Source organism: Hyalella azteca, unplaced genomic scaffold (assembly GCF_000764305.2).
Source record: "Hyalella azteca isolate HAZT.00-mixed unplaced genomic scaffold, Hazt_2.0.2 contig14766, whole genome shotgun sequence".
In the NCBI taxonomy this organism is placed as follows: Eukaryota; Metazoa; Arthropoda; class Malacostraca; order Amphipoda; family Hyalellidae; genus Hyalella; species Hyalella azteca.
This window is the reverse complement of record NW_025944642.1, coordinates 615,173-638,752: the sequence shown is the minus strand read 5'-3', so window position 1 is coordinate 638,752 and position 23,580 is coordinate 615,173. Positions and strand designations below refer to the sequence as shown.

General features: G+C 39.5%; 1 protein-coding gene across 1 annotated transcript in view; it reads left to right on the top strand.

The window, feature by feature from the left end:
- The first annotated feature begins 18,087 nt into the window (after nt 1-18,087).
- Nucleotides 18,088-23,580, top strand: part of LOC108678276 (uncharacterized protein PB18E9.04c-like) — a 67,913-nt gene continuing 62,420 nt past the window's right edge. The window contains exon 1 of the mRNA XM_018166649.1: nt 18,088-18,177. Within this exon, the coding sequence (XP_018022138.1) occupies nt 18,088-18,177 (90 nt within the window). The remainder of the gene's footprint in view (nt 18,178-23,580) is intronic.

Here is a 23,580-nt window from a genome sequence, read left to right as displayed (position 1 = left end):
ATCCGCGGGCGTGAAATGCGCGCCTCAGGCGCGTGCCAAGCACTTCGCTGGCGCATCGGAAAATATTCCCCTATTATGAATCATAATTTATACCTGTGCGTTTTTTTTGCATATGGGAAATGATGATTATCGGATGTGTTGTGGTCCGCATTATAGTTAATTGAATATTTACTTCACAATTATCTATATTAAAATTTTCCGTTAGTGAGGCAAATTTAGCTATGAAATAAAAGGGAAGACCGCTTCAGGGAAGAATTTGTGCGCATTCACCGTTTAGTGGTAAATATTCTACACGCTACATTCTACCTGCCTAGCGACGACTCGGAGACGGAGGACGGCGAAGGCGGCGCATCAGCGTGACCGGGGACTAGGAAGTCCCGAACTCATCATAAGGTCATAAGTTCATAGATGTCATGTGACGGCCATCGTTATTTCAGCGGACAGAAATCACAAAATTGTTGCTGTCTTTCTGTCTTGCATCCAAATTTTGCCTCTGGTCGTTCGAACATCAAATTCAACAGTAACCATCTAACAGTTAACTATCTATAGTTAACACCACAATCTAAATATATAAAGAACATTCATTCATTGAATACCTTTGTCATTCAATTTTCTTTTCAAAAAATCATTATGCCGTGACCTCAAATATACGTGCAGATGATTTGATGAATACATTTCGTCCACGTCTATTCCCCTTCATCACCCTCATCTCCCTTCAGTTAACCACAGAACTGTCACAACCTCCCCTTGTTTCCCCTGCACCAGCCAAGTGCTTCATGAAGTCGACTGCGTGGGTCAGGTTTCGCACCTCCATTGCCGCGTCATTAGTTTCCATTACAAAGTATTACGAGCTGTGCCGTATCAGCGGCTGGATCAGACTCGCCATTACACACACGACTAGGTCGGCACAAAGCCGCCCTGCGGGACGTCGCGGTAGGGATGCTGTGGAGTCCTTCAGACCGATGGCTTCTCGTCGCCTTAAATGGTTTTACGAGGCTCATAATTTGTGAATTTGATGGTATAATTATGGCTGTTAGGGTATAGAATGTACCTTTCTACTACGAACATGATGGTGGCACTAGTAGGAATATTATGTGAGTCCTTTAGACCAATGGCTTCTCGTCGCCTTAAATGGTTTTACGAGGCATATAATTTGTGAATTTGATGGTATAATTATGGCTGTTAGGAAATAGAATGTCCCTTTCTACTACGAACAATATGGGTGGCACTAATAGGAATATTATGTGAAGATGTTATCTACAGAGCTTTTAAAAACAAATTTTTTCTGATTTGGATATACCGATGGCATATAACAGTAACTGTGACACCATTTTTCAAGCCAAAACGCTATAAAATTCTGCGCAACAGCTCATATCTGATCTGCCATATAGCCTCAAAAAATTTGTTAATCAAATAACTGTTATAGAAAAATAATAAAAGTACCTATATAATGAGTGTGCTGAACATAAATGATACATCGAAATAAAAACTCCCAATATATAATCACTTTGACATTTCATGATACAGTAATTTGTCGTGATAACGTTGTGTTCTCTATCATTATGAAAAAAAATTTACAATTACCCAAAGCCAAAACATGAAAAAATCAAATTTTAAAATATATAAACTATCCTTAAAAATAGTAAATTGTCGTTTAAGTATCCTGTATACCTTTAATTACGGTTCTTGCTAAGGTAAAATGGCTTGGCTATCAACATTACAATCAAATGTAAGAGCCTCTGTGCAAATAGGCTAAAAACAAGCCTATAGTAAATTTGAGTGCACGAATTCCCAGTCACGTTGAACAGTTCACTGGAAAGAGTTTATTGTAAAGTACAGCTGCGTTTTAGTGTCATTTAGTTCTGTGCTTTGGTCTAAATGGCCCGCTTGCAAATGGCAAAAAAATTAAGAGAGCGAAGTCAAGTGTCATAATAACTGTAATATATGAGCTGATGTAAAAGCAGGGTTTACGTTCTTCGTAAATTATTTTTACCTACGATTTATTTGCTTCATTTAATATTAACAGTTTACTTTTTTATTATATTTACTCCAATTAAATGTATTTACATAATAGTGGACAGTAACAATCAGATATTTCCACATGTAACATCGGATCTTTATAGCGCATTTTCTGATTCATGGAAAAAATGCACTATTGTGCTCGTCATGTCCGTCCGTCTGTCTGTCCGTCCGTGACTTCACGTTTTCGTCGACGAGAAAATGCAGTGAGTACAAGGTTATATTTTTTACACTGTGGTTGGTTATTTCCACTCCAAGCCTGGATTTAACTACAACTTAACGCGTCCTTGCATTAGTTTACAGTTCTGACAGTACATTTAGTTTACTAATATTATGATTTGGTAACTATTCAGAAACTATACTCTATATATTTAAATATGAAGCTTCAATTCTCAGGCTTATTTTCAGACATAGAATGAACTCCAATGCACTTTGAGTTTAAGTTAAAATTGCTGAGAATATCTGAACAAATATTATAATCTAAAGTTAACGCTTGAATTAATTATTAAATTCTTGATAGATTCACAACTTTGTACCACATAACAAACACTGGTTTTGTATATTTCTGCATTATTCAACTGGTAGAATGAGACCAATTTTTTTGTCAGTGAACTTTTGACAAAGACAGAAACCAAATTAAATAATTTTTCGAAAATGCTGGAGAAAATAAGTTGCTGCAGCGTAATTATTTTGAGCTGAGTGCGTCATTTGTAAAGACAGTAAAAAAACATTAAGTCTAACTGCGCACTGAGCGCCACACTTATTAAAAAGGTAAACATGGAAATTTTAGGCCTACTAATTTTTAATAGACCTAATGTTAGAGCAACGGCGCCTGCAATGCGATATGAAGTGACACATGAGCTCTGCTATGAGAGTTAAATGTGCTCAAAATGAATATGTGATCAAAAATAAATATGTGATCTAAATTAATATTGCTTAGATGGAATTTCTGGTCGTGGTATGGAAACATACATTTTATTCTGCACTACTTGACTAGTAAATGAAAATAATTTTGGAGATAAATATGCAGTATAGATGTAATCTCCTGTAAATGATACATGAATTATTTATAAAAGTTCAATCCATATAGACTGTTCTGTGGATATATTCGATACATATGACTTGAAATCAGTTTTCTGATAAAAATATATCTGACAAAGTTTTCCTTGACTGCCGAAGTTGAATTCTAACAAGTTTACATTTTTCAAAATTGCAATTTCGGAAAAATTTATGAACTAACTATTTAACCCTGGCAAATAATGTATAATATACGAGCATTTTAATGATAATCGTGAGCTTAGTGGAGACATATAGATCATTTCTCTTGCAAGGCCTACTTCAATATTTATTAATTTCTTCAAGTATTTATTTAAGAATTTATTTATTATTAATTAATTAATTAATTAATTTATTTATTTATTTATTTATTTATTTATTTATTTATTTATTTATATTTAATTATTTATTTATTTACTTATTTATTTATTTATATATTTATTCATTTATTTATTCATTCATTCATGTATCTATTCATTTTTTTATTCATTATTCTACTACTTTCCCTTCATGCCGTAGCGCTTGATACAAACGATGCAGTTTTAGAAGTGCGGCAGGCTTCAGTACAGGGACCTAAAGAACGTAAAGGCTGTGTTAAAGTATATGGTTATCTTATTTTACAAGTCATCTGCACTAAATTTTTAATTACCTATTTCAATATCTGTTGCTCATGACTGAAATACACTCTATAAATAAGACTGAATAATATTGCTTGATTTTAACTTGGCATTTTAATAATTCATTTCAAATAGAATACGACTTCATTTTTGTAATTCATGTATCAGAAGGAGTTAGCAATGTTCATCGTTGGACATGCTTGGGGTCGGTAATCATCCTTAAATTTCCAAATTATATACGTGATTGCGATTAACGTTTCCATTGTTGTTAAAACGAATTACTTTGGCATCATTATACCTGTGGCGATACCTGTGCATTATAAGCACAGGTATCGCCTATTAAATTCATCCTAATTTGTAATTTTATATGTAATCTCAGGAAACTACTCAAATAATCAACGCTTTTTTCACCCTATCTAGTAGGCTAATAACTCATAACTGGCTTAACATTATGCATCATAAACAGTGTTTTTCATAATAAATGTCCGTTATATATATTTCTGTGAAATAAATGGTTTGGTAGAACTTCCGTAATATTTTCGTAACTGATGCTACATCGCAGCACGAGGGTTAGTTTGAACTAACAGCCTCGCGTCCTCAGTCCCGCATAGCGCGGGCTTATCCGGTCCCGGCGATCGCTTTGATTGACTAATTGAGTCGCGATTACGAGGGGAAAAGCGAAACTCCCACCCTGGGCATATGAGGACACAAAGGAGGCATGCCGTCCAGCCCTCACAAGTCTGAGGGATAAACTTTACGTCTGATTGACAGGCCAACAAAGCGCAAGCACACCACACTTCAGCGCCAGCCAAAATATTTAGCGACCGCTTATGTCGGATGCGCAATGCGACGCAAACAAACGGCCACAATTAATTCAAAGTTTTCGCTGTATGATTCTGTCATCGGGAAATATAAATTAGTGTCTGTGACTTGCGTTTGAATCTGAAGGGAGGATTTGTTTCGCTAACTGAAAACAAGTTTAATATTCTGATGTAAGAAATACAAAAAATGCAAATACTTTAGATGAAAATTATTCGAATTGCAGCCATTTAATAGTCATAAAGCGTTTCTATGAAATTGAAAATTGTTCATAAAATTGCTATAAATATTTTATAGCATTAAAGTACGATTGTGTAGCAATAGTTCTAATCACCTCTCTGACTTTATAAGAACGCACAAACGTTTTCTGTAGAGGCCGAGACTGGCAGAGCACCCATGCCTGGCAGAGCACCCATGCCTGGCAGAGCACCCATGCCTGGCAGAGCACCCATGCCTGGCAGAGCACCCATGCCTGGCAGAGCACCCATGCCTGGCAGAGCACCCATGCCTGGCCGAGCACCCATGTCTGGCAGAGCACCCATGCCTGGCAGAGCACCCGAGCACCCATGTCTGGCAGAGCACCCATTTTTGGCAGAGCACCCATGTCTGGCAGAGCACCAGCTCTAGCACCAGTAGCAGACCGGTAGAGCTCCGGTGTGATGCCCTAACCGCTGCACTGAATCGATCGCTTGTGTGGCGGTATATGAAGCCATCAGAGCAAAGATTCGTATTTCGTATTAGATGTATAGCATGTACAGTTGACCTAACGCATTATAGCTCATGATAAACACAAACTTTCCTAATATATCAGCAGTTAATTGTAAATAGTTTATTTAATAATTTAGGCAAAAAATTCAGAAATTTTCTCGTTTCCATAATATAATGTAACGAAAAAAAGTGTTTACTGTTTTTCTTCATTGGTGAGAACGTTATCTTTCTGTATTAGCGTTACAAAACATCCATAGTTTGTTTTACTGCAAGTGTTCATGCTATGGTAATAAGCTCATGAGCTAATAACTATCAATTTTATCATTAATGGAAATAAGTTTCTTCACAATTTTGGAATTTTCAAGCGTTGCTGGCATTTTTTATCGGAAAATATCTCACTATTTTCTTCGCAATTTACTATTCACTTATTATCAAATCGTTTACGATCCTGAAAGACAACGCAAGACGTAAAAGTCAGTATTCAAAAAATTCAACAAAATTAATTGAATTGATATTTCTCATTTAATTTTCCCGTTAGCTGGACTACTGAGCATTACTGCAACGCATGCTGGGCAACAGCAGTTCTTATATGAAATTCATTTCCATATTTTTTACAAGTGATGAATTTAATACTAAGGTAATATTTAGTTGGAGGTAATAAATCGAATAACCTGAGAAAGCTTTTACCACAGATTAATACGATCCACGTCAGTTGGAGCTAAATATTTTTAAACTGCTCTCATGAATGTGTGAAGAGCTTGAAAAAATCACATGGAAGGCTTCACTTAGTCCGCAAAAAACGTCGTTGGATGAAAAAAAATGTCTCAGTTATCCGTTATACGGCCGTCCTCTGCAGACTGGCTACACGCATCACAGGGAGCAGTACGGTATTATGCTTAAGAAATTAAACATCGTCTTTTAGTATTGAGATAATTGCGTAGCTGACAGTGTCAGCGTCGTATTCATGCTGACACTGTCACGCTGACATGTTAATGCTGGCATTGTCATGCTGGCATTGCCATGCTGTCATTGCCATACTGTCATTGTCATGCTGTCATTGCCATGTTGTCATTGCCATGCTGTCATTGCCATACTGTCATTGTCATGCTGTCATTGCCATGCTGTCATTGCCATGCTGTCATTGCCATGCTGTCATTGCCATCTGTCATTGTCATGCTGTCTTTGCCATGCTGTCATTGTCATGCTGTCATTGCCAATCTAGCATGTTTAATGATCTACTGGCATTGCCATGTTGGCATGTTCATGCTGGCATGGATGCATACACGCTACCGTAGCGTGACTTGACGCATGAATCTTGAAGGAATCACGCGCACTCTATGGCCGCTTGCGTTACATGAGCGTGCCAGCATTCGCGTACAGTATATATACTCGTCAGCACTTCGTTATTATGTAATTGGATCGCGCAGGAGTGCAATTGGTGGATTATTCAGGACAGAAAACCGGCCGTGAACCGCTAGGAAAATTATTCATATGCCCCATTAACGCAACTGGCTGACAAGCTCTCTGTCTCTCACGAGCGACAAATTATATGTCATTTCCTGAAGAATTGTTCTTGCTGTTATCCCATTTGAATTTTCACCAGTAAAATGATCTAGGTGGATATCGTTATTTAATTCAAATGTAACCGTATGCATTTAGTCAAATGTCCTTCAATAACGCTGGAGGCTTAAACATGCAAATGTGTCATGCTGTTAGGTCAGAGATTCTACTGTCGCTTTGGCACGAGTTTGCATGCAGACTGAGGCTGAATCCATGAACTATGTGGGTTGGTATGGTCACTCATATCTAAAACCAAGCTAAAATTATCCGTAAAACTAAACCAAATGACTGATTGGGACTTGCATTGTATGCAGACCGTCATTATTGCAGGGTTCCTGAGAAGCCAGTAATGAATATGTGTTAGGATTGCCACGCCGAATAAAAGAACTCATATTCACCAAGACATTACGCGCTGTTCTTCAAAAGAACACGTAAGTGCATGTTCAACAACGTGAGAAGTTCTTCATCAATCAAGCGTGTCATTATAAAAATTATGTGTGCCGACCTGTCGTCGAGTTCCAATCTGTAGAGTGGTGCTACAGTGAAGATCTTGTTAGAAGCCTTGAAATAAATAATGATCTGCTAATGGCTGCCATATTCGCACGGTCAATATTCTTGATCCTAATGAAAGAGCTTTCCCGATCATTTCTGAGACCATCGAGGTTTCTTTTGTCATTCGATCAAGGGACTGAGACTGTTACACTAAAGGATGTTTCAGTATAGGCAGACCCGCTCGATGGAATCGACACAAGAAATTGAATGGACGCCAGCGATTATATACGAGACGATCTCGCACGCCACTCCAATGGTGCACAAAGAAGGAGCTTTTGCCAGAGCCCTGATGAATATCTCGGCCTTACAACACAGCGACTCAAATCTAATCATCCTTGTGAACGAAACTCTTGATCATCCGCGGCTGTTATTTGCATTGTCTTTAATTATGTCATTGGGTTGCTGCAGCCCACCGTCAAATGAATTTTAAATCAATGAAAGGCGACGTGCATCACGAATAAAAGTTATAACTGAAGCGAAGGCCATAAATCAATATTGGTTATCGTTTATCTTATATTCTTTACACTTACCAGACAAGAGTTCTCACGCAGTAGTTTGTCAACAATATAAATATGATTAATCTTCAATATATAACCAATAATTTACAGTATTCTTAATAAGATTATCTTACGAATCGATGACTCAACGAGAGTAAATTGACGTAAGGGGGAGAGGGGGTAGGTAACAATTAATTCTCAGCAATTACTCCTTCTGAGTGACAACACCTATGAAAATTATAAAAATCAAGAATTAACTACAGTTGAAGAATTGATATCTCCGGCCACTAATTTCCCAATGAATACAACCTAACAAAAAATCTTCATTACACTACCGTGCATATAATATCCATTTCTCTCAATGTTTAAACATTGCTCGCACCTGTACAGCTGGAAAAAGCCAATGTGAACAGACAATACTTTGCTCTCTCACGTATTTTTTTATTTGCATTCCAAAGTATTAATGCGGCGAACACAGTTGTTGCTGGAGTTAATTAATAGAAATGTAGCTATATGATCGATATACATGAGCGAGCGGGGACTAAAACATTTCCCAGCCGTCCGCGCTCCGCAGTTCGTATCTCGCTACTTATCGATCCGCGGACTGCAAATCAAATATTTATAGATATTCGTGATGTGAATTAAAATAATTAAACGTGGAGTGACGACGGCTGTATGTGAAGAGACTGCATAACTGCTGTGGGAAACACAATATCGTATTGAATTTTTTATCTGTCCAAGAATTTGTTTACAAATAATTATGAACGTTCACACGCTGCTTCCGTCAATCAGCTTTAAGCACACGCGTCCTACTACAGGGTTTGGTTATTCTTTTATGTTTTTCGGATGTAATTGAGCAATTATTCCTTGATAAAATTTAAATCACAACTAAGTGTATAACTTTTTTAAATGCGTGCTTCAAATGAAGTCTATCAAGCATGGATGTGTGATTTCAACCATTATGATGGACCGAAGAAGTATTGTGAACATTATGTTGCCGATCTCACAATGAAAAAATAACGATAGTCTCTGCTTAAAAAAACCTAATTTTAAAATCTATCACATATTCCGTATTGTCATGATGTGAGATGCTAAAATTTTTTATGATATACTACACTTTTCAATTATTAATAGACTTTAAGCGTGCAGGCGCGCAGGTGCGACACTTTGCTTATAGGCGCAGAAAGCGGCCGCAAATGAGCGTGTTTGTTGGTTATTCTTTGTCTTGAAGTATTGTGAGTTGGGCGCTAATGTGACAGCTCCCTGACATGCCCCCACTCTCCACAATACCGAACAATAGCTCCTGTGCCTCACCCAATCATAGGCAAACAAAACAGACTTCAAATTTTGACCCAAACCGGCCCTCTAGGAGGTTTGTGAGACCGGCCGAAACAATTCCAATAGACTTACAAAGTTGGTTGATGGATCGACTCATTGACTTGAAAGGAGTCAAACATAGAGGAGGTCACATACATACGACCTATGCTCATTACGCCTCAATTATGGGCCAGAGTTCGACTGGGTCGGTGGAGTTGAGGTCTGATTTTCTGAAAAGTTTCATAATCTTCCTTAGAGAATTTCAAGACTTGGATGGGGTTGGGTAAAAAATTTTTTTCAAAATTTAATTATCGATTTAAGTTTACCATTTAGAATTAGTAATTTAGAAGTTGTTTATTTCAAGTCAAAATAAATGATTAAAAGATGTATCCCTCGAGTCTGTCGCCAATTCATTCAATCTAACGCGTTCAGTTTCTCAGCAATGATGGAAAGCTCTAGTCTCATTATAGTGTTTATTACAAAGAGAAAACCTTATTCGCAGCGTACTGCTAGTCGCATTTTTAATAATACAATTATTATTTATTTTTGTACCGCAATGTTTTCGTGTGATGACTGAGATCGAAACCTTTATATCGCAAATAATTGTTTTAAGAAAATCAGTTCGGGGTTATAAAACAAATGAGATCTCATAAGTCAAAATTTGCAAATTTGTGATTCCTTATACATATATTTTTTGGTTTACCTAAAGAAATTGATGTGTTCGAGTCATGTAACCACGGAATGAATGAGTTAGAGTGGCGCTAAAGTCACTATCTTGTACATGAGAAGTACCGGTACCAGACAAGACGAAGTTAATCCTCTTACCGGCCAAACCATTGCGCTCAGTAGCGCAGGTGTCCGATTTACCGCTTGGGTCTCGAGCGCACTTATCCGCTAAAACAAAAGGACGAACCAACTTGTGGTCAAGGAACGTGTCGCCGCCACGCATTTCTGTATAAATAGACGGCGCAGCTGCTGCCGTATATTAACACGTTATACACACGCAAAAATCTTGAATTTATATAAAGTTATCGTATATCTTAACGTTATCAATAAATCAAAGTCCTTCTTCTTTCTAAAACAGACTAGATGTTTTTTGTTCATCAATTACTAGGCTTATAACGGTTTTGTTGAATCATAATCCATGGTTGAATGTTAGAATTAGAACAACGCGAATGTCAGAATTAGAACATTTAAGTTTGTCCATTTGACGTTTCTCGTATCTACGAGTATATTCAGTTATTAACAATACATTTTAGCATATAATTGCATTTAATTAACACCGGAAGCACGTGCTCAGATCATTAGTGTGATTAAATTGCAAGTCCATGAAGAATTTTAGGACAAATAAAAAACTATTTAAATTGCCATCTCGTCATCAAAAAAGTTTCTGGTAACAGCTCGCTCCAACATCAGTTCTAAAAAACTTGTCATGTTCCATTAATCAATATTTAGGTTTTAATCTCCTTCATTCAAATTTGACTTTCCTTCGTTGCTTGTATCTGTATTATTTAGGTTTTTGAACTGATGATGGAGCTGGTGCCCTAGACGTTTTCGTTGGAGACTGTGTGAAATTTCTTTTGTAGTGTTTATTTGAAAATTAGTGCTTGGAAATAGTGCAGAAATTAGTGAATAGAATTAGTTTAGAAATTAGTGCTTAGAATTAGTGCATAATTTAGTACTTAGAATTATTGCTTAGAAGTAGTGCATAAATTAGTGTTAAGAATTAGTGCATAAATTAGTGCTAAGAATTAGTGCATAAATTAGTGCAGAAATTAGTGCTTAGAATTAATGCAGAAATTAGTTCTTAGAATTAGTGCAGAAATTAGTGCTTAGTATTAGTACCGTAATAATTTTTATTACATTTATTGAATGGTATAAATGTACTAATAATAATGACCAACTGGCAAATTTTGCAAAAGCTCACAACCCAAGTCAACCGGCTGACTATAACATCAAATCACTAATATCAACCCTGATATTATTTTCAATAAGTTATTATCTTACACACTGAATCATTTAAGTGAGCGAATACACATGAATTGAATTTAAATCATTCGCAGATTAAGGCAATAATCTTCATTATCGTGTCCACGTTTTGCAGTGCGAATTCATCGCACATCAAAGCGCTCCTCCATCATTACTACCATCATCCCAGCACAACCACCATTATCTCATCATCACCACCACCCGTCACCATCGTCCCATCATCACCGCCCATCACCATCATCCCATCATCATCACTCATCACCATCATCCCATCATCATCACCCCCCTCACCATCTTCCAATTATGACCACCTATCACCATCATCCCATCATCATCACCCCCCTCACCATCTTCCAATTATCACCACCTATCACCATCATCCCATCATAACTACCCATCACCATCATCCCATCATCGCCACCCATCACCATCATCCCATCATCACCATCCATCACCATCATCACCACCCACCACCATCATCACCATCCACCCGTCACTACCGTCCCCCGAGTCACGCTCCCTAACAATAATGCCATCATCAGCATAAGCTAAAATTATCGGCGCATTATCAATGGCCATCAAACTTACCGGCGCATTATCGGTGGCAAAAAACTGCTCCGTACGTCGTAACTTACGCTCCGTACGCCGTGACTTACGCTCCGTACGTCGTGACGTACGCTCCGTACGCCGAGACTTACGCTTTGCACGCCGTGACTTACGCTTTGTACGCCGTGACTTACGCTCCGTACGCCGTGACTTACGCTCCGTACGCCGTGACTTACGCTTCCTCTCCCAGCCTCCTAGCGCCGCCCAGGATCAGGTTCCCAGTTCACCATGTTGGCCCGAGCGTGGCGCTCATTAGTCTGATGAAAGGAAAATATGGCGAGGTCTGCCATCAAAACCCTCAAGAATTACGCTCAAAAATCATCTTTTAGAAGTCATAATTTTTTTTTTAATCTTGTATGGGATCTCAACTTCCGGGACTTTGATGAATTTTTCTTTACGTTCACGTCAGTAACACTCAGAGAAATGTGTGAGACTTTGTCCAATTACCGATGCACTTTCCGCTCCGTGTGGTTTATCTTGATTTATTTTTCCCCATTAAATAGGCGAATCCGTGCTACTTCAGCTCTTTGCTCGTGCTGTGGGTAAGAAAGTGTGTCAATATTTGGACAAAAAGCCTCATTTCATTTTATGAGTGTTTCTTACACAAATTAAGGTCGAAAGTGTAGAAAAGTTCACTCAGAAAAATCTATAAGTCATATTGTCCGAATAGCGTCACAGTTTCCTACTCACAGCTCAAATAGGGACCCGACGTATCACTGATTCGTTCTTTTGCCGGGCCAAACAATTTTGTCTCACTTATTTCAATGAGTGTAGGAAACCGGGATAAATTGCACAAAATTAACTGTTGATTTCGGAGGAAAATGCACAGATCTACTGTTTATGATGAAGGCCGTGATGTAGGGCTACATCGTTGATGATGAGGGCCGTGATGTAGGGCTACATTGTTGATGATGAGGGTCGTGATGTAGGGCTACATCATTGATGATGAGGGCCGTGATGTAGGGCTACATCATTGATGATGAGGGCCGCGATGTAGGGCTACGTCATTGATGATGAGAGCCGCGATGTAGGGCTACGTCATTGATGATGAGAGCCGCGATGTAGGGCTACATCATTGATGATGAGGGCCGTACGCCGTGACTTACGCTCCGTACGCCGTGACTTACGCTCCGTACGCCGTGACTTACGCTCTGTACGCCGTGAATTACGCACAGTTCGTCGCTTCATACGCCGTGACTTGCACTTCGCTCACCCTCCGTGCACCGTTCCCATCCTTATTAAAAATATCGACCACGGCGCGCAGCACAAACACTTGACCGCGCGCATCTTCTGCGCGTCGATCGTCCGCGACCGGCAATTGCGTTGCGTAGTTCGGGTCGATTGCTCAATTTATCGTTCAATTATCAAGTGATCAATTAGTGTGCAATTAGGATGACTAGATAATTAATGAGCGGGGACTTGGGGACTTGATGCTACGGTTTTGTGATGAATATCATATATTAATATCATATGTTAGTTAATGATAATATTATATATTATCCCGAGCTTGATCATGCCTTCTAAAATGCGTCTTTTCTTTGCTTGCCTCCTTTGCCACTTCCCAGCCTTTTTATCACTATCTGACCATCTCCCAGCCTCCCATATCTCTGCCTCTCACCCTCTCCCTGCCTCCATATCTCTGCCTCTCACCCCTGTCTCTTATACACATCTAGATGTGTATAAGAGACAGTAATATAGCAGTGATGCATGATGCATGGGGCCAAGGTGAAATTAAATCTCAGTTAGCGAGAAAAATCGAATGAGAGTGAATTGCGTCAAAATTGGTCTGAATTATGTGCATCAATTTAGTTGTACCTGCCGCTCCAATTGCACCTATATAACTGTAATGGTCGTTGTACAATAAGTGAGCCACTAGACGGCCGAGGATGTTTGTTTGCGAAAAATTGTTAACGTAACACTTTGCATTCATTGACAAAAGAAAATTAATGTTACCACAAATTAATATAAAGATGATTTAGATAACAGTAGTAAGTGGAAACATTTTTTACTGCATTTTCTGTGTAAGTATCTAAAGAGGCAGTATTTGCTCGTCAGACGAAACAATTATTGACAAAGAGAAAGCGCATTAAGTAAAACTACTCTACTTTTGAAAAAGCTTCTGGAGTGAAACGAAAGATCGCTTAAATTTTTGGGGATCGGCGAATGAGGTCAAAAAATCCGATGATCCTCATGAGGGCGTGACTATCAGGATCCATGGAAATTTCGGATAGAAATAAATTTCGATGCGATCCCAAAAGACGCAATGAAAGCTCGTAAACNCGTGATGTAGGGCTACATCGTTGATGATGAGGGCCGTGATGTAGGGCTACATCGTTGATGATGAAGGCCGCGATGTAGGCCACATCATTGATGATGAGGGTCGTAATGTAGGGCTACATCATTGATGATGAGGGCCGTGAAGTAGGGCTACATCGTTGATGATGAGGGCCGTGATGTAGGGCTACGTCATTGTTGATGAGGGCCGTGATGTAGGGCTACGTCATTGTTGATGAGGGCCGCGATGTAGGGCTACTTCGTTGATGATGAGGGCCATGATGTAGGGCTACATCGTCGATGATGAGGGCCGCGATGTAGGGCTACATCGTCGATGATGAGGGCCGCGATGTAGGGCTACATCGTCGATGATGAGGGCCGCGATGTAGAGCTACATCGTCGATGATGAGGGCCTTCATGTTGGGCTACATCGGTAACGATGAGGGCTGGGTTTTAGGCTCGAGGGACGCTGGCCCTCATCGCTGATTGCCAGGGAATCTGAACCTGAAACAACACTCGCTGAAACGCGAGCTGAAGGGTGGTGCATTGTGGAGGGGATGGTGCTGTATTGTGGTGCATTGTGGAGGGGATGGTGCTGTATTGTGGTGCATTGTGGTGGGGATGGTGCTGTATTGTGGTGCATTGTGGAGGAGTGTGGTGTAGTATTATACAGCGATCTTGGCTCACCACAAATGCGTATTTTCCGTCTGTCTTTGCATTAGTTGTAAATATTTAATAACATTACACTTAGGGCTAGAATGTGATGAACTTCCATGCTGGCAGTGCTGCAAACAGTGCTGCTGGCAGTGAGTGCTGCGGACAGTGCTGCAGACAGTGCTGTTGGCAGGGGGTGGCAGTGCTGCTGGCAGTGCTGCTGGCAGGGGGTGGCAGTGCTGGCAGTGCAGGGCAGCGCATGCGTGCAGGGTCGCGCTGGGACACCTGAGCCGCGAGAGCAAATATTGGTGGAGGCCGCTAATGGATCTAAGGCCTGGGAAAAAGGAGGATTTGTGCCAGCTGAAACTAACCGCACCGTGCTGCACTAATGCTGCACGCTGCTAGTGCAGCATTTCCAAAGTGCTGCAGCATTACTAAAGTTATTTGTGTGTAAAATAAGCGCAGCACAGTTTTGATACCCTCTGTAAGATTCCAATGAACTCTGCACAGTTTTTTTCTATGAGATATATGCGAGAAGTGCTGCAGTCTTCGTTGCAAGGGCGGTATTTTAACATAAATAATGCAGCTCTGTGCTGGATGATGTGGCTAAGGTGTACTATCTTGTACGCTGCAAACTATAAATGCTGATTTAATACACTCTGCACAGTACAAAGTGCTTCTGTTACAGTGTAAGCATGTTTATGCAAATCACTATGGACCATGACGACAACACGTCAACTGTACATGATATGAACGATGACATCGTGAAACTTGGCATAAAAATCATCGTCCTATATATTAACAAATTCACAGAGCTGGGCAGCGCTACTTTGAAATGTAGCGGCCGCTACCGCTACCGATCCATGCTCCAAATGTAGCGGGCGCTACCGCTATCACTACATTGCCTTAAATGTAGCACCGCTACCGCTACATGTAGCGCGCTACTGCCCACCTCTGGTAACAACTAACATGTTGACACTAGTAACAGGCTGAGGTTGACAACATTACACCGAAGTCTTTCGTAGTTTTATTCTGTAATTTATATTATGTATGTATCATGCTGGTTTTCAAATAATATTTAATACTATTTGGTAAAATCTAAAGGCTTTATCTATAAATGTAGCGGTAGCGTTGTAGCGGCAAAACCTCGTATCGCTACTTAAATATGTAGCGGGCTCTACCGCTACCGCTACGTTACCTTAAATGTAGCGCCGCTACCGCTACATGTAGCGCGCTACTGCCCACCTCTGCAAATTCATAACCACCCGGGCGCTGACCCATCATTTTTCGCAGTGCTTCGGGGGAAAGTTATTACTACTGATATAAATTAAAACTATATCATATCAAATAAGTGTCGTGCTCTTCAATGGTTCTCGCTGCAAGTCAATTTAAGTCTCAGTAATTTTGCAGTGCAACAAAGGAAGTTTGTCAGAGTCTCGGTTGGCAAGTCAGGCAAGAATCTATTGTGTTGATGTCGATTTATTCGGCATGAAAGCAGGCAGTGAAGCGTGTCCAGGAAACAAGATCATTTTAAACAATCAGCTCGGGACAACCAGGCTCGCCGTGGTCAGTTCCTTTGACGCAACATCTTTCTAAAACTTCAACAAATTTTCCTTGAAAAGTTTCCTGCGTTTCCTACAACTGGGAAACTCTCCTGCAGAACTAACATAGTGAACGTAATCTCGTTATAGCACGAAGCATCGTTCTATTCAAAACCGATCCTGCTACCATCCTAAACCGATCCTGCTACCATCCTAAACCGATCCTGTTACTATCCTAAACCGATCCTGCTACTATCCTAAACCGTTCCTACTCAATGATGCCAAAAGCCACGGAAGTTCATGTATCCTTGCAAAGAGCTCAGATTTTACGGCCAATCGGGACCTGAATGAAGCGTGGGTAATTTTGACTTTATTTTGTATTATAATGTTGAACGTTGCTTGTGTGCAGAAGTTGAGAGGGGATTGGACGACGTTAAGCAATTAAATACAGGATCTGCGCTTTATTAATAGTCTCGTTGTGGCGGAAGAACTCTGACTACCGAAGACACTTTCATGATGGAAATTTAGGTACATGATACTTAATAGGAAAAACTTGATCATGATACTTTCATGAGGGAAAATTTACTACGTGATACTTTAATGATGGAAAAATTGACGCATGATGCTTTCATGATGGAAAATTTGATACGTGATTATTCCAGGACGGAGAACTCAATACATGATACTTTCAGGACGGGAAATTGATTCATGATACTTTCAGGAAGAAAAATTTTATACATGATACCTTCATGACGGAAAATTTAATATGCGATACTTTCACGATGGAAAATTATATACTTGATACTTCCATGACGGGAAAGAGATTCATGATACTTTCATGACGGAAAATTTAATACATGATACCTACATAAGGGAAAATCAGATACGTGATTATATTTAGTTCCTGATAATATTTCTAAAAAATTGTACTTATTCCTCTGACTTCTTGTGAGGCAATACGCTTCAGAAGAATGTCATTTGATATCCTTCGTCCTATATCCCTTCATTTTTATGTCATTTATGACAGAAGTTACGTCTGTTTTTACATGAACTTTAAAAAGCTATGCATGCAGTGCGATAAACATTTTTGATTATGAATTACAATCATGTTAGCGCTTCAATTCATGATAATCATTCTACGGCAGAGAAGATGCTGGTTTTAAAACATCAATCCTTTCATTACATGATATTGTATTTTTTTAGGAATTAGAGGTAAATACTGGTCCATATTAGGTTCTAATTGAGTAAACTAACGTTAAAAACGATAACATTTTATGAATATTTTCTAGATCGTTCTATGGTTTTTCAGTGTACATTTGTCACTGAAAAACGTTGAATTGAGCCCTGCAATGCTTAAATCGATACTCATATCTCTTACTACATTTCCTATCATCAGGAATCGGCTTACGGAAATAATTAATATTTCAGTATCTCAGAACTTTATAGACTTTCTTAACATTTTTTTATGATTTTATTTCCAGTATTTTAATTCTTAAATTTAGTCAGCAAGTTTCGCTTTATTGTGTCTGTCAAGATGGCGAAGTGTTGATGACTTATGACCTGTTGACGCAGGTGTGGCAACACGTGTTGGTGGCGGCAGGGTGGCAAGGTGGCAGAAAGAGTGTTGACAATGTAGCAAATGGCAGTCAGTGTGGCAGGAAGAGTGTTGAAATTGTAGCAAGTGGCAGTTAGTGTGGCAGGAAGAGTGTTGGGAATGTAGCAAGTGGCAGTCAGTGTGGCAGGAAGATTGATGACAATGTAGCAAGTGGCAGTTAGCGTGGCAGGAATACAGTGGCAGTAAGTGGCAGCATATGTGAATATGAGTAACATGAAATTTTGCGGAAGTAAGTGGCCAGAGGGTAGTAGTAAGTGGACAGAATGCGACAGTCAGTGGCCATGGCAGCAGTTAGTGGCCAGAGTTGCAGCAATAAATGGCAGAGTGCTGCGGTAACTGGCCAGAGCACGACAGTAAGTGCCAAGAAGTGTGGCAGTAAGTGGCCAGTACATGGCAGTAAGTGCCAAGAAGTGCAGCAGTAAGTGGCCAGCAGACGGCAGTAAGTGGCAAGAAGTGCGGCAGGAAGTGGCCAGCACATGGCAGTAAGTGGCCAGCACATGGCAGTAAGTGGCAAGAAGTTCGGCAGTAAGTGGCCAGCAGACGGCAGTAAGTGGCCAGCAGACGGCAGTAAGTGGCCAGCAGACGGCAGTAAGTGGCAAGAAGTGCGGCAGTAAATGGCAGCACAGAGACAGTGTCGCTGCATTAGCAGGCGGCGGAGCGTCTCTTGTCGTCCGCAGGCGCCGACAATGCGGACGACGCCGCCAGCGCCGCACGGACGCGTGTTCCTGACATTCGAGGACCGACATGACATTCGTCTGCTAAAACTTTTTAGTTACTTCTCATCAAAATGTTTGAATAATTGTTATCACCTTGCTCAGAAGTTCCGAACTCGTATGTACACTCGAACTAATGTAATTAAAAAATTGTCAATATTATTGACAATCGACAATCAGTCAATATTATTATACTTTAAGGCATTTCGATAATTTTTTACTGTTTTGATGTTCGATTCTTCTATAAACTTTCAAATTTATCGCGATTTTGATTAGTTTTATCATAATTTATCATTCAATTCGCTATTGACAGCTCACAACGAGCGATGCGTCTAAAGCACCGCCAATATGAGCGAGGGCGAAGGCTAATAATCCAGAGCAAGTGAGAGATTTGGCAGGGCTCAGACCCTGGCTTGTGTTTGCTGTTGGTGCTAATTTGTTCTGTGCTCTGCAGACCCCATAGACCCGCTGGGGTGCGACAGGGGGAGCTGGATTAGACGGCAATCCAGCGAACGGATATGAAGTGCTGTGAGGGGAGTCTTCCTCTCTTCCCTCTTCGCGAGGACAAACTTTCCCTCTAGCTTTAAAACAACGCTATAAAATTGTTTTTTATATGTTTCATATTTTGGGCAGTGCAATAAAAAACTCGAAAGCGATGTAATTAGGCATTAATTTTAATTATTCGATAATGTCAGGTTTACCCGGCGTGACGCGTGATCGATAATCCCCCCAATTTAGGAATCCCTGTATCTAGCTAGAATCCAGTAAATCAGAATACATTTTTAGATTCTAGCAATATCCTGACACGACAAGTATCACGCAAATGCGCTCCAGCAGCCCCTATGTATTGTGGTGCAAGACTTAAAACTCACATAAAAGCAAGATAACTGAACTTTAAAAATTTATAATCTGGGACATCCAAAGGACATCGGCAAGTCGTGAGGCCATCGGACTGCAGGAAGGATCGCTTCATGCTTCAGCGTATCTTTTTATTTCCATCGAGTCCTGCGTATCGATACAATATTCAGCAGGTGCGATAACTTCTATTAATGAATTTTAGTCTTTAATTTAATTCCTAATTACACTCTTTACACTTGCTGCTTGAATTTGACTGCCAATTACATGACATTTATCGCGTATCTTGCACATGGCATAGTGGGGTGATTTATGCCCCAAACGCCTGTTTCCTTGACGACCAGAGAGTATTTCTTATTAACAATTTTCTTATTGATTTTCTCAATCCGGCAAAACGTCGTAAAATTATAGTAAAATATTTCAAGGAAGCCACCATATTTGAACTTTAAAATCCTACGAGAAGCCTAATTTTCGGAAGTGAGAAAATAAATAAGAAAATCTTTAATAAGAAATGCTTTCTGGTTTCCAACGAAACTTGCATTAATGAACCCTGCTGGTACTAGCAGGTACCATGGAGATGCCAGCAGGTACCAGCAGGTACCATGGAGATACCAGCAGGTACCAGCAGGTACCAGCAGGTACCATGGAGATGCCAGCAGGTACCATGAAGGTACCAGCAGGTACCAGCAGGTACCAGCAGGTACTATGAAAGTACCAGCAGGTACCAGCAGGTACCAGCAGGTACTATGAAAGTACCAGCAGGTACCAGCAGGTACCATGAAGGTACCAGTAACAGGTCGACGTCTGCCCCGCCCGTCAGGCGTTGATGGATGACGCGTCAGACGAGCCTCCAAGGCAGGCCCAGCAAACATGGCCCAAACAAAAACCGGTGGGCCAGCGGGGCCCAGCAAACATGGCCCAGTTCACTCAATACAAAACCATGCGAGGCCCGCGGCCCTGCAAGCAGCGCCCAGTTTCAAACATCCAAAATACTTCTGGGTCAGCTGGGCCTTACAAACATGGCCCAGTTTACTAAATACGAAAGCCAGGGCCCATAAACGTGGCCCATTTAATTTAATATATAACTTACTGGACCACGAGGACAAGTGAGGAGGGGTCACTCAAAAATGTCATATGAATTTCAAAATTTGCGAACATCTATGAGCACCATTTCTGTCTTCGGTAATCGTGTCATTGCCATAATGCATTGAGCTTTTGGTTGCTAAAACAAGGTTAACATTTCATTCGATTCGATCAGAGTTTGAGTCAAGCAAATTGGAATTTATTTTTTCAAGCCTCAAACATTGGCATTATTTTTCTAATACTTAAGTTGCAGATAATTCAAGTCTCGATTCAACTATTCAATGAACATAACTCGTATTAGTTAAAAATTTTCCTGGAATTTTGCGTCATGATGTCCCCATGAAACCAATCGCTTTTTGTCATTGCACAGATAAATTTTATTATCATGGTAATTATAAATCATTGATATTATTTTACTTATAAATCATTATTATAATTTTACTTATAAATCTTTATTATATTTTACTGATAAATTTATCTATCGTTGAGCTGATAAATCGTTATTATTATTTTACTTATAAATCAATATTATGATTTTACTGATGAATCATTATTATAATTTTTCTGGTACATTTTATTATCATTGTACTGATAAATCGCCATTTTATTTTACTTATATATCATTATTATAATTTTCCTGCTAAATCGTTATCATTATACTAATAAATCTTCCATTTGATTGTTGAGATCAAGGCGCAATAGGGCGTGTATTCAGAGCACAGACGCAGCAAGTATCCTACCAGACTCTGTCACCAGCAGCATCCTGCCCATTGTATCCTCGGCCAAGAATTCCTTCAACAAGACTTGTTTACGAAATTTGTTGCTCTTTCTTTCTGTATGATCATTGTGCGCTGAGGCTACGTGCTCAATATGAGGCGGTTGAGTCCTTATGACGTATCGATGTGAGTGGATTGTTGGGTACAAAAGATGGTTCCACACAAAGTGCAGATTAGTAGTAAAGTCGGCTAAAATAGAGCAACATAATTCTTTGGATTGAATGATTAAGGGAATAAAAATGATATTATTTCAGTTACATCACAATTTTCTATGGAGATATTGAACATATTAAAAATATAGTCAAATAATTCGTAATTAAAATTTTGTTATAATGCCTTCACGTTGAAATTCATCATAATAAGCTAATGTCTTAGACGCGTAGGTCTGAGATCCTTTTTGATCTACTTGTTCTTATACTCTAATTTAATTATTTAATTTTTGGACTGTGGCGAAATGAAAATAGAAAATAAGGAATATCAAAATTATGTCATTCCGCGGGAGCAATGAAAGTGAGATCAAGGTTTTTTAAATCAATTGTGCACTGAATTAGAGAGGGAATTGTTCTGTAGTTAAAGAGCTACGTGAGTGGATGTGATATCTTACAGCCCCATCGCCTACACGTGCCCTTCTGCCTACGTAGAGCGAGATGGACGCGTGATATGCTTACGAGTTATAATCAATAAACGAGAGATAACTTATCTCATTGACACCAGGTGTTGATCAAACAACGAGGCGCATTGTGAATATTGCAGTTTAGATAGTGAATGAGAATAGTTTAAAGGCTCAGAGAAGAAAAGTTTATATTCTTTCAAAAATATATTGCTGCATCATGTCCAACACTAGAGCAAAATTCTAAGATTTCGCTACCTCAAAAGTGATCCAAAGAAACTGCACCTACTGACAAATTTTTATCAAAACCCAGATAGTTATTTTAAATACAACCAGATAAAAAATATGTGGGCGAGTCATTTACTGTCACTAACCAATTACCTTGGAAGGCCTGTACAAACGAGCTGGACACACGGCAGCCAACCTGCGTCGCCGCCATCATAAATTAGATGCTGAGACCGCAACTTTCATTAGGTGTTGTTCGCCAATTTTACGGCCCATGGAGTAGACATTCTTTTTGTGTTCACTTGGATTCATCGGTGGTGGTTTCTTTGACAGGAGTCTCTTTGGCGTCTGTTCATTGCTGCTGCCATCCATACCCGTGCCTCTATTCCAACCCTCGCTTTGTATGCGCTCACAATGGCTGTGCGCAACGCGCGTACGGTGCCTCTACGCGAGCCCTACATCTAAAGAGAAAATAACTAACTCTTCGACGTCTTTTATGCTAGAGAATAACTTACGTTGCTTTAGAAACTAGTGTAACCGAAACGTGGATGGGTAGAATATTTATACTAAAGAATAACTTCTTCAAGTAACTGTTATTGCTCTTTATAAATTCACCGAACATTTCTTTTCCCCAAGCCCATCTGCTAAAGAAAATATTTTTCAGCTCCAAAAATTGCACAATACGCCTGAAGTTCAGTAATGGTTGGACGCACGTCCAAAAAATTTTAGTGGACTGAGTAGAAAAATCGACACTGGCATTGATGGAATATAGTTCAAGTTTTCATTTGACTGCAAATAATTAGTTTAACAGGTGTTACATGACTACATCCTAATTTTCAAATCTAATACAAGTATTGGCTCCGAGTTTAAAATCATAGCGTGTTACTCATTACCACAGAGTTCCGTGAAACAGGATTATTTAGAAATCACACCTTTAAATTTATTGATCTCATTAATAAATTAGTCAGCCATATTGGTCAGCACTGAGTTAAATATTTCTGTTTTCTATACATTTTTAGGCTTCAGAAGCTTTTATTCTAATTCACCGTCAATACTAGAGTTTCTAATGAAGTCCAATGTATAATTAAAGTTATTGTTGATCACAGTTCAATTTAATTAAACAACTGATTAGCAGCGTAAATCAATAACAGTATTATAATTGCCTATTTTTCGAGAATTTTATTCTAAACTTGCATTGTGTTCGAAGTAAAAAGCTTCAAACGTTGGATGGACATTTGAGTGACCGTATATTCGAAATCTAATGAGTTTGCTGCGTATTCGTGATCTTGAGAGACCGCGTGGGTATTCGGGATACAAATAGTGCCTGTGCGTATGCGTAATCTGGAAAGTCCGAAAGCGGATTCGTTTACTAGAAAGTTCGCATGCGTTTTCGTAATGTAGAGAATCAGTGTGCGTATTTGTAATCTATAGAGTCACAATCGGATTCGTTGACTAGAAAGTTCGCGTGCGTATTCGTAATGTAGAAAGTAGAAG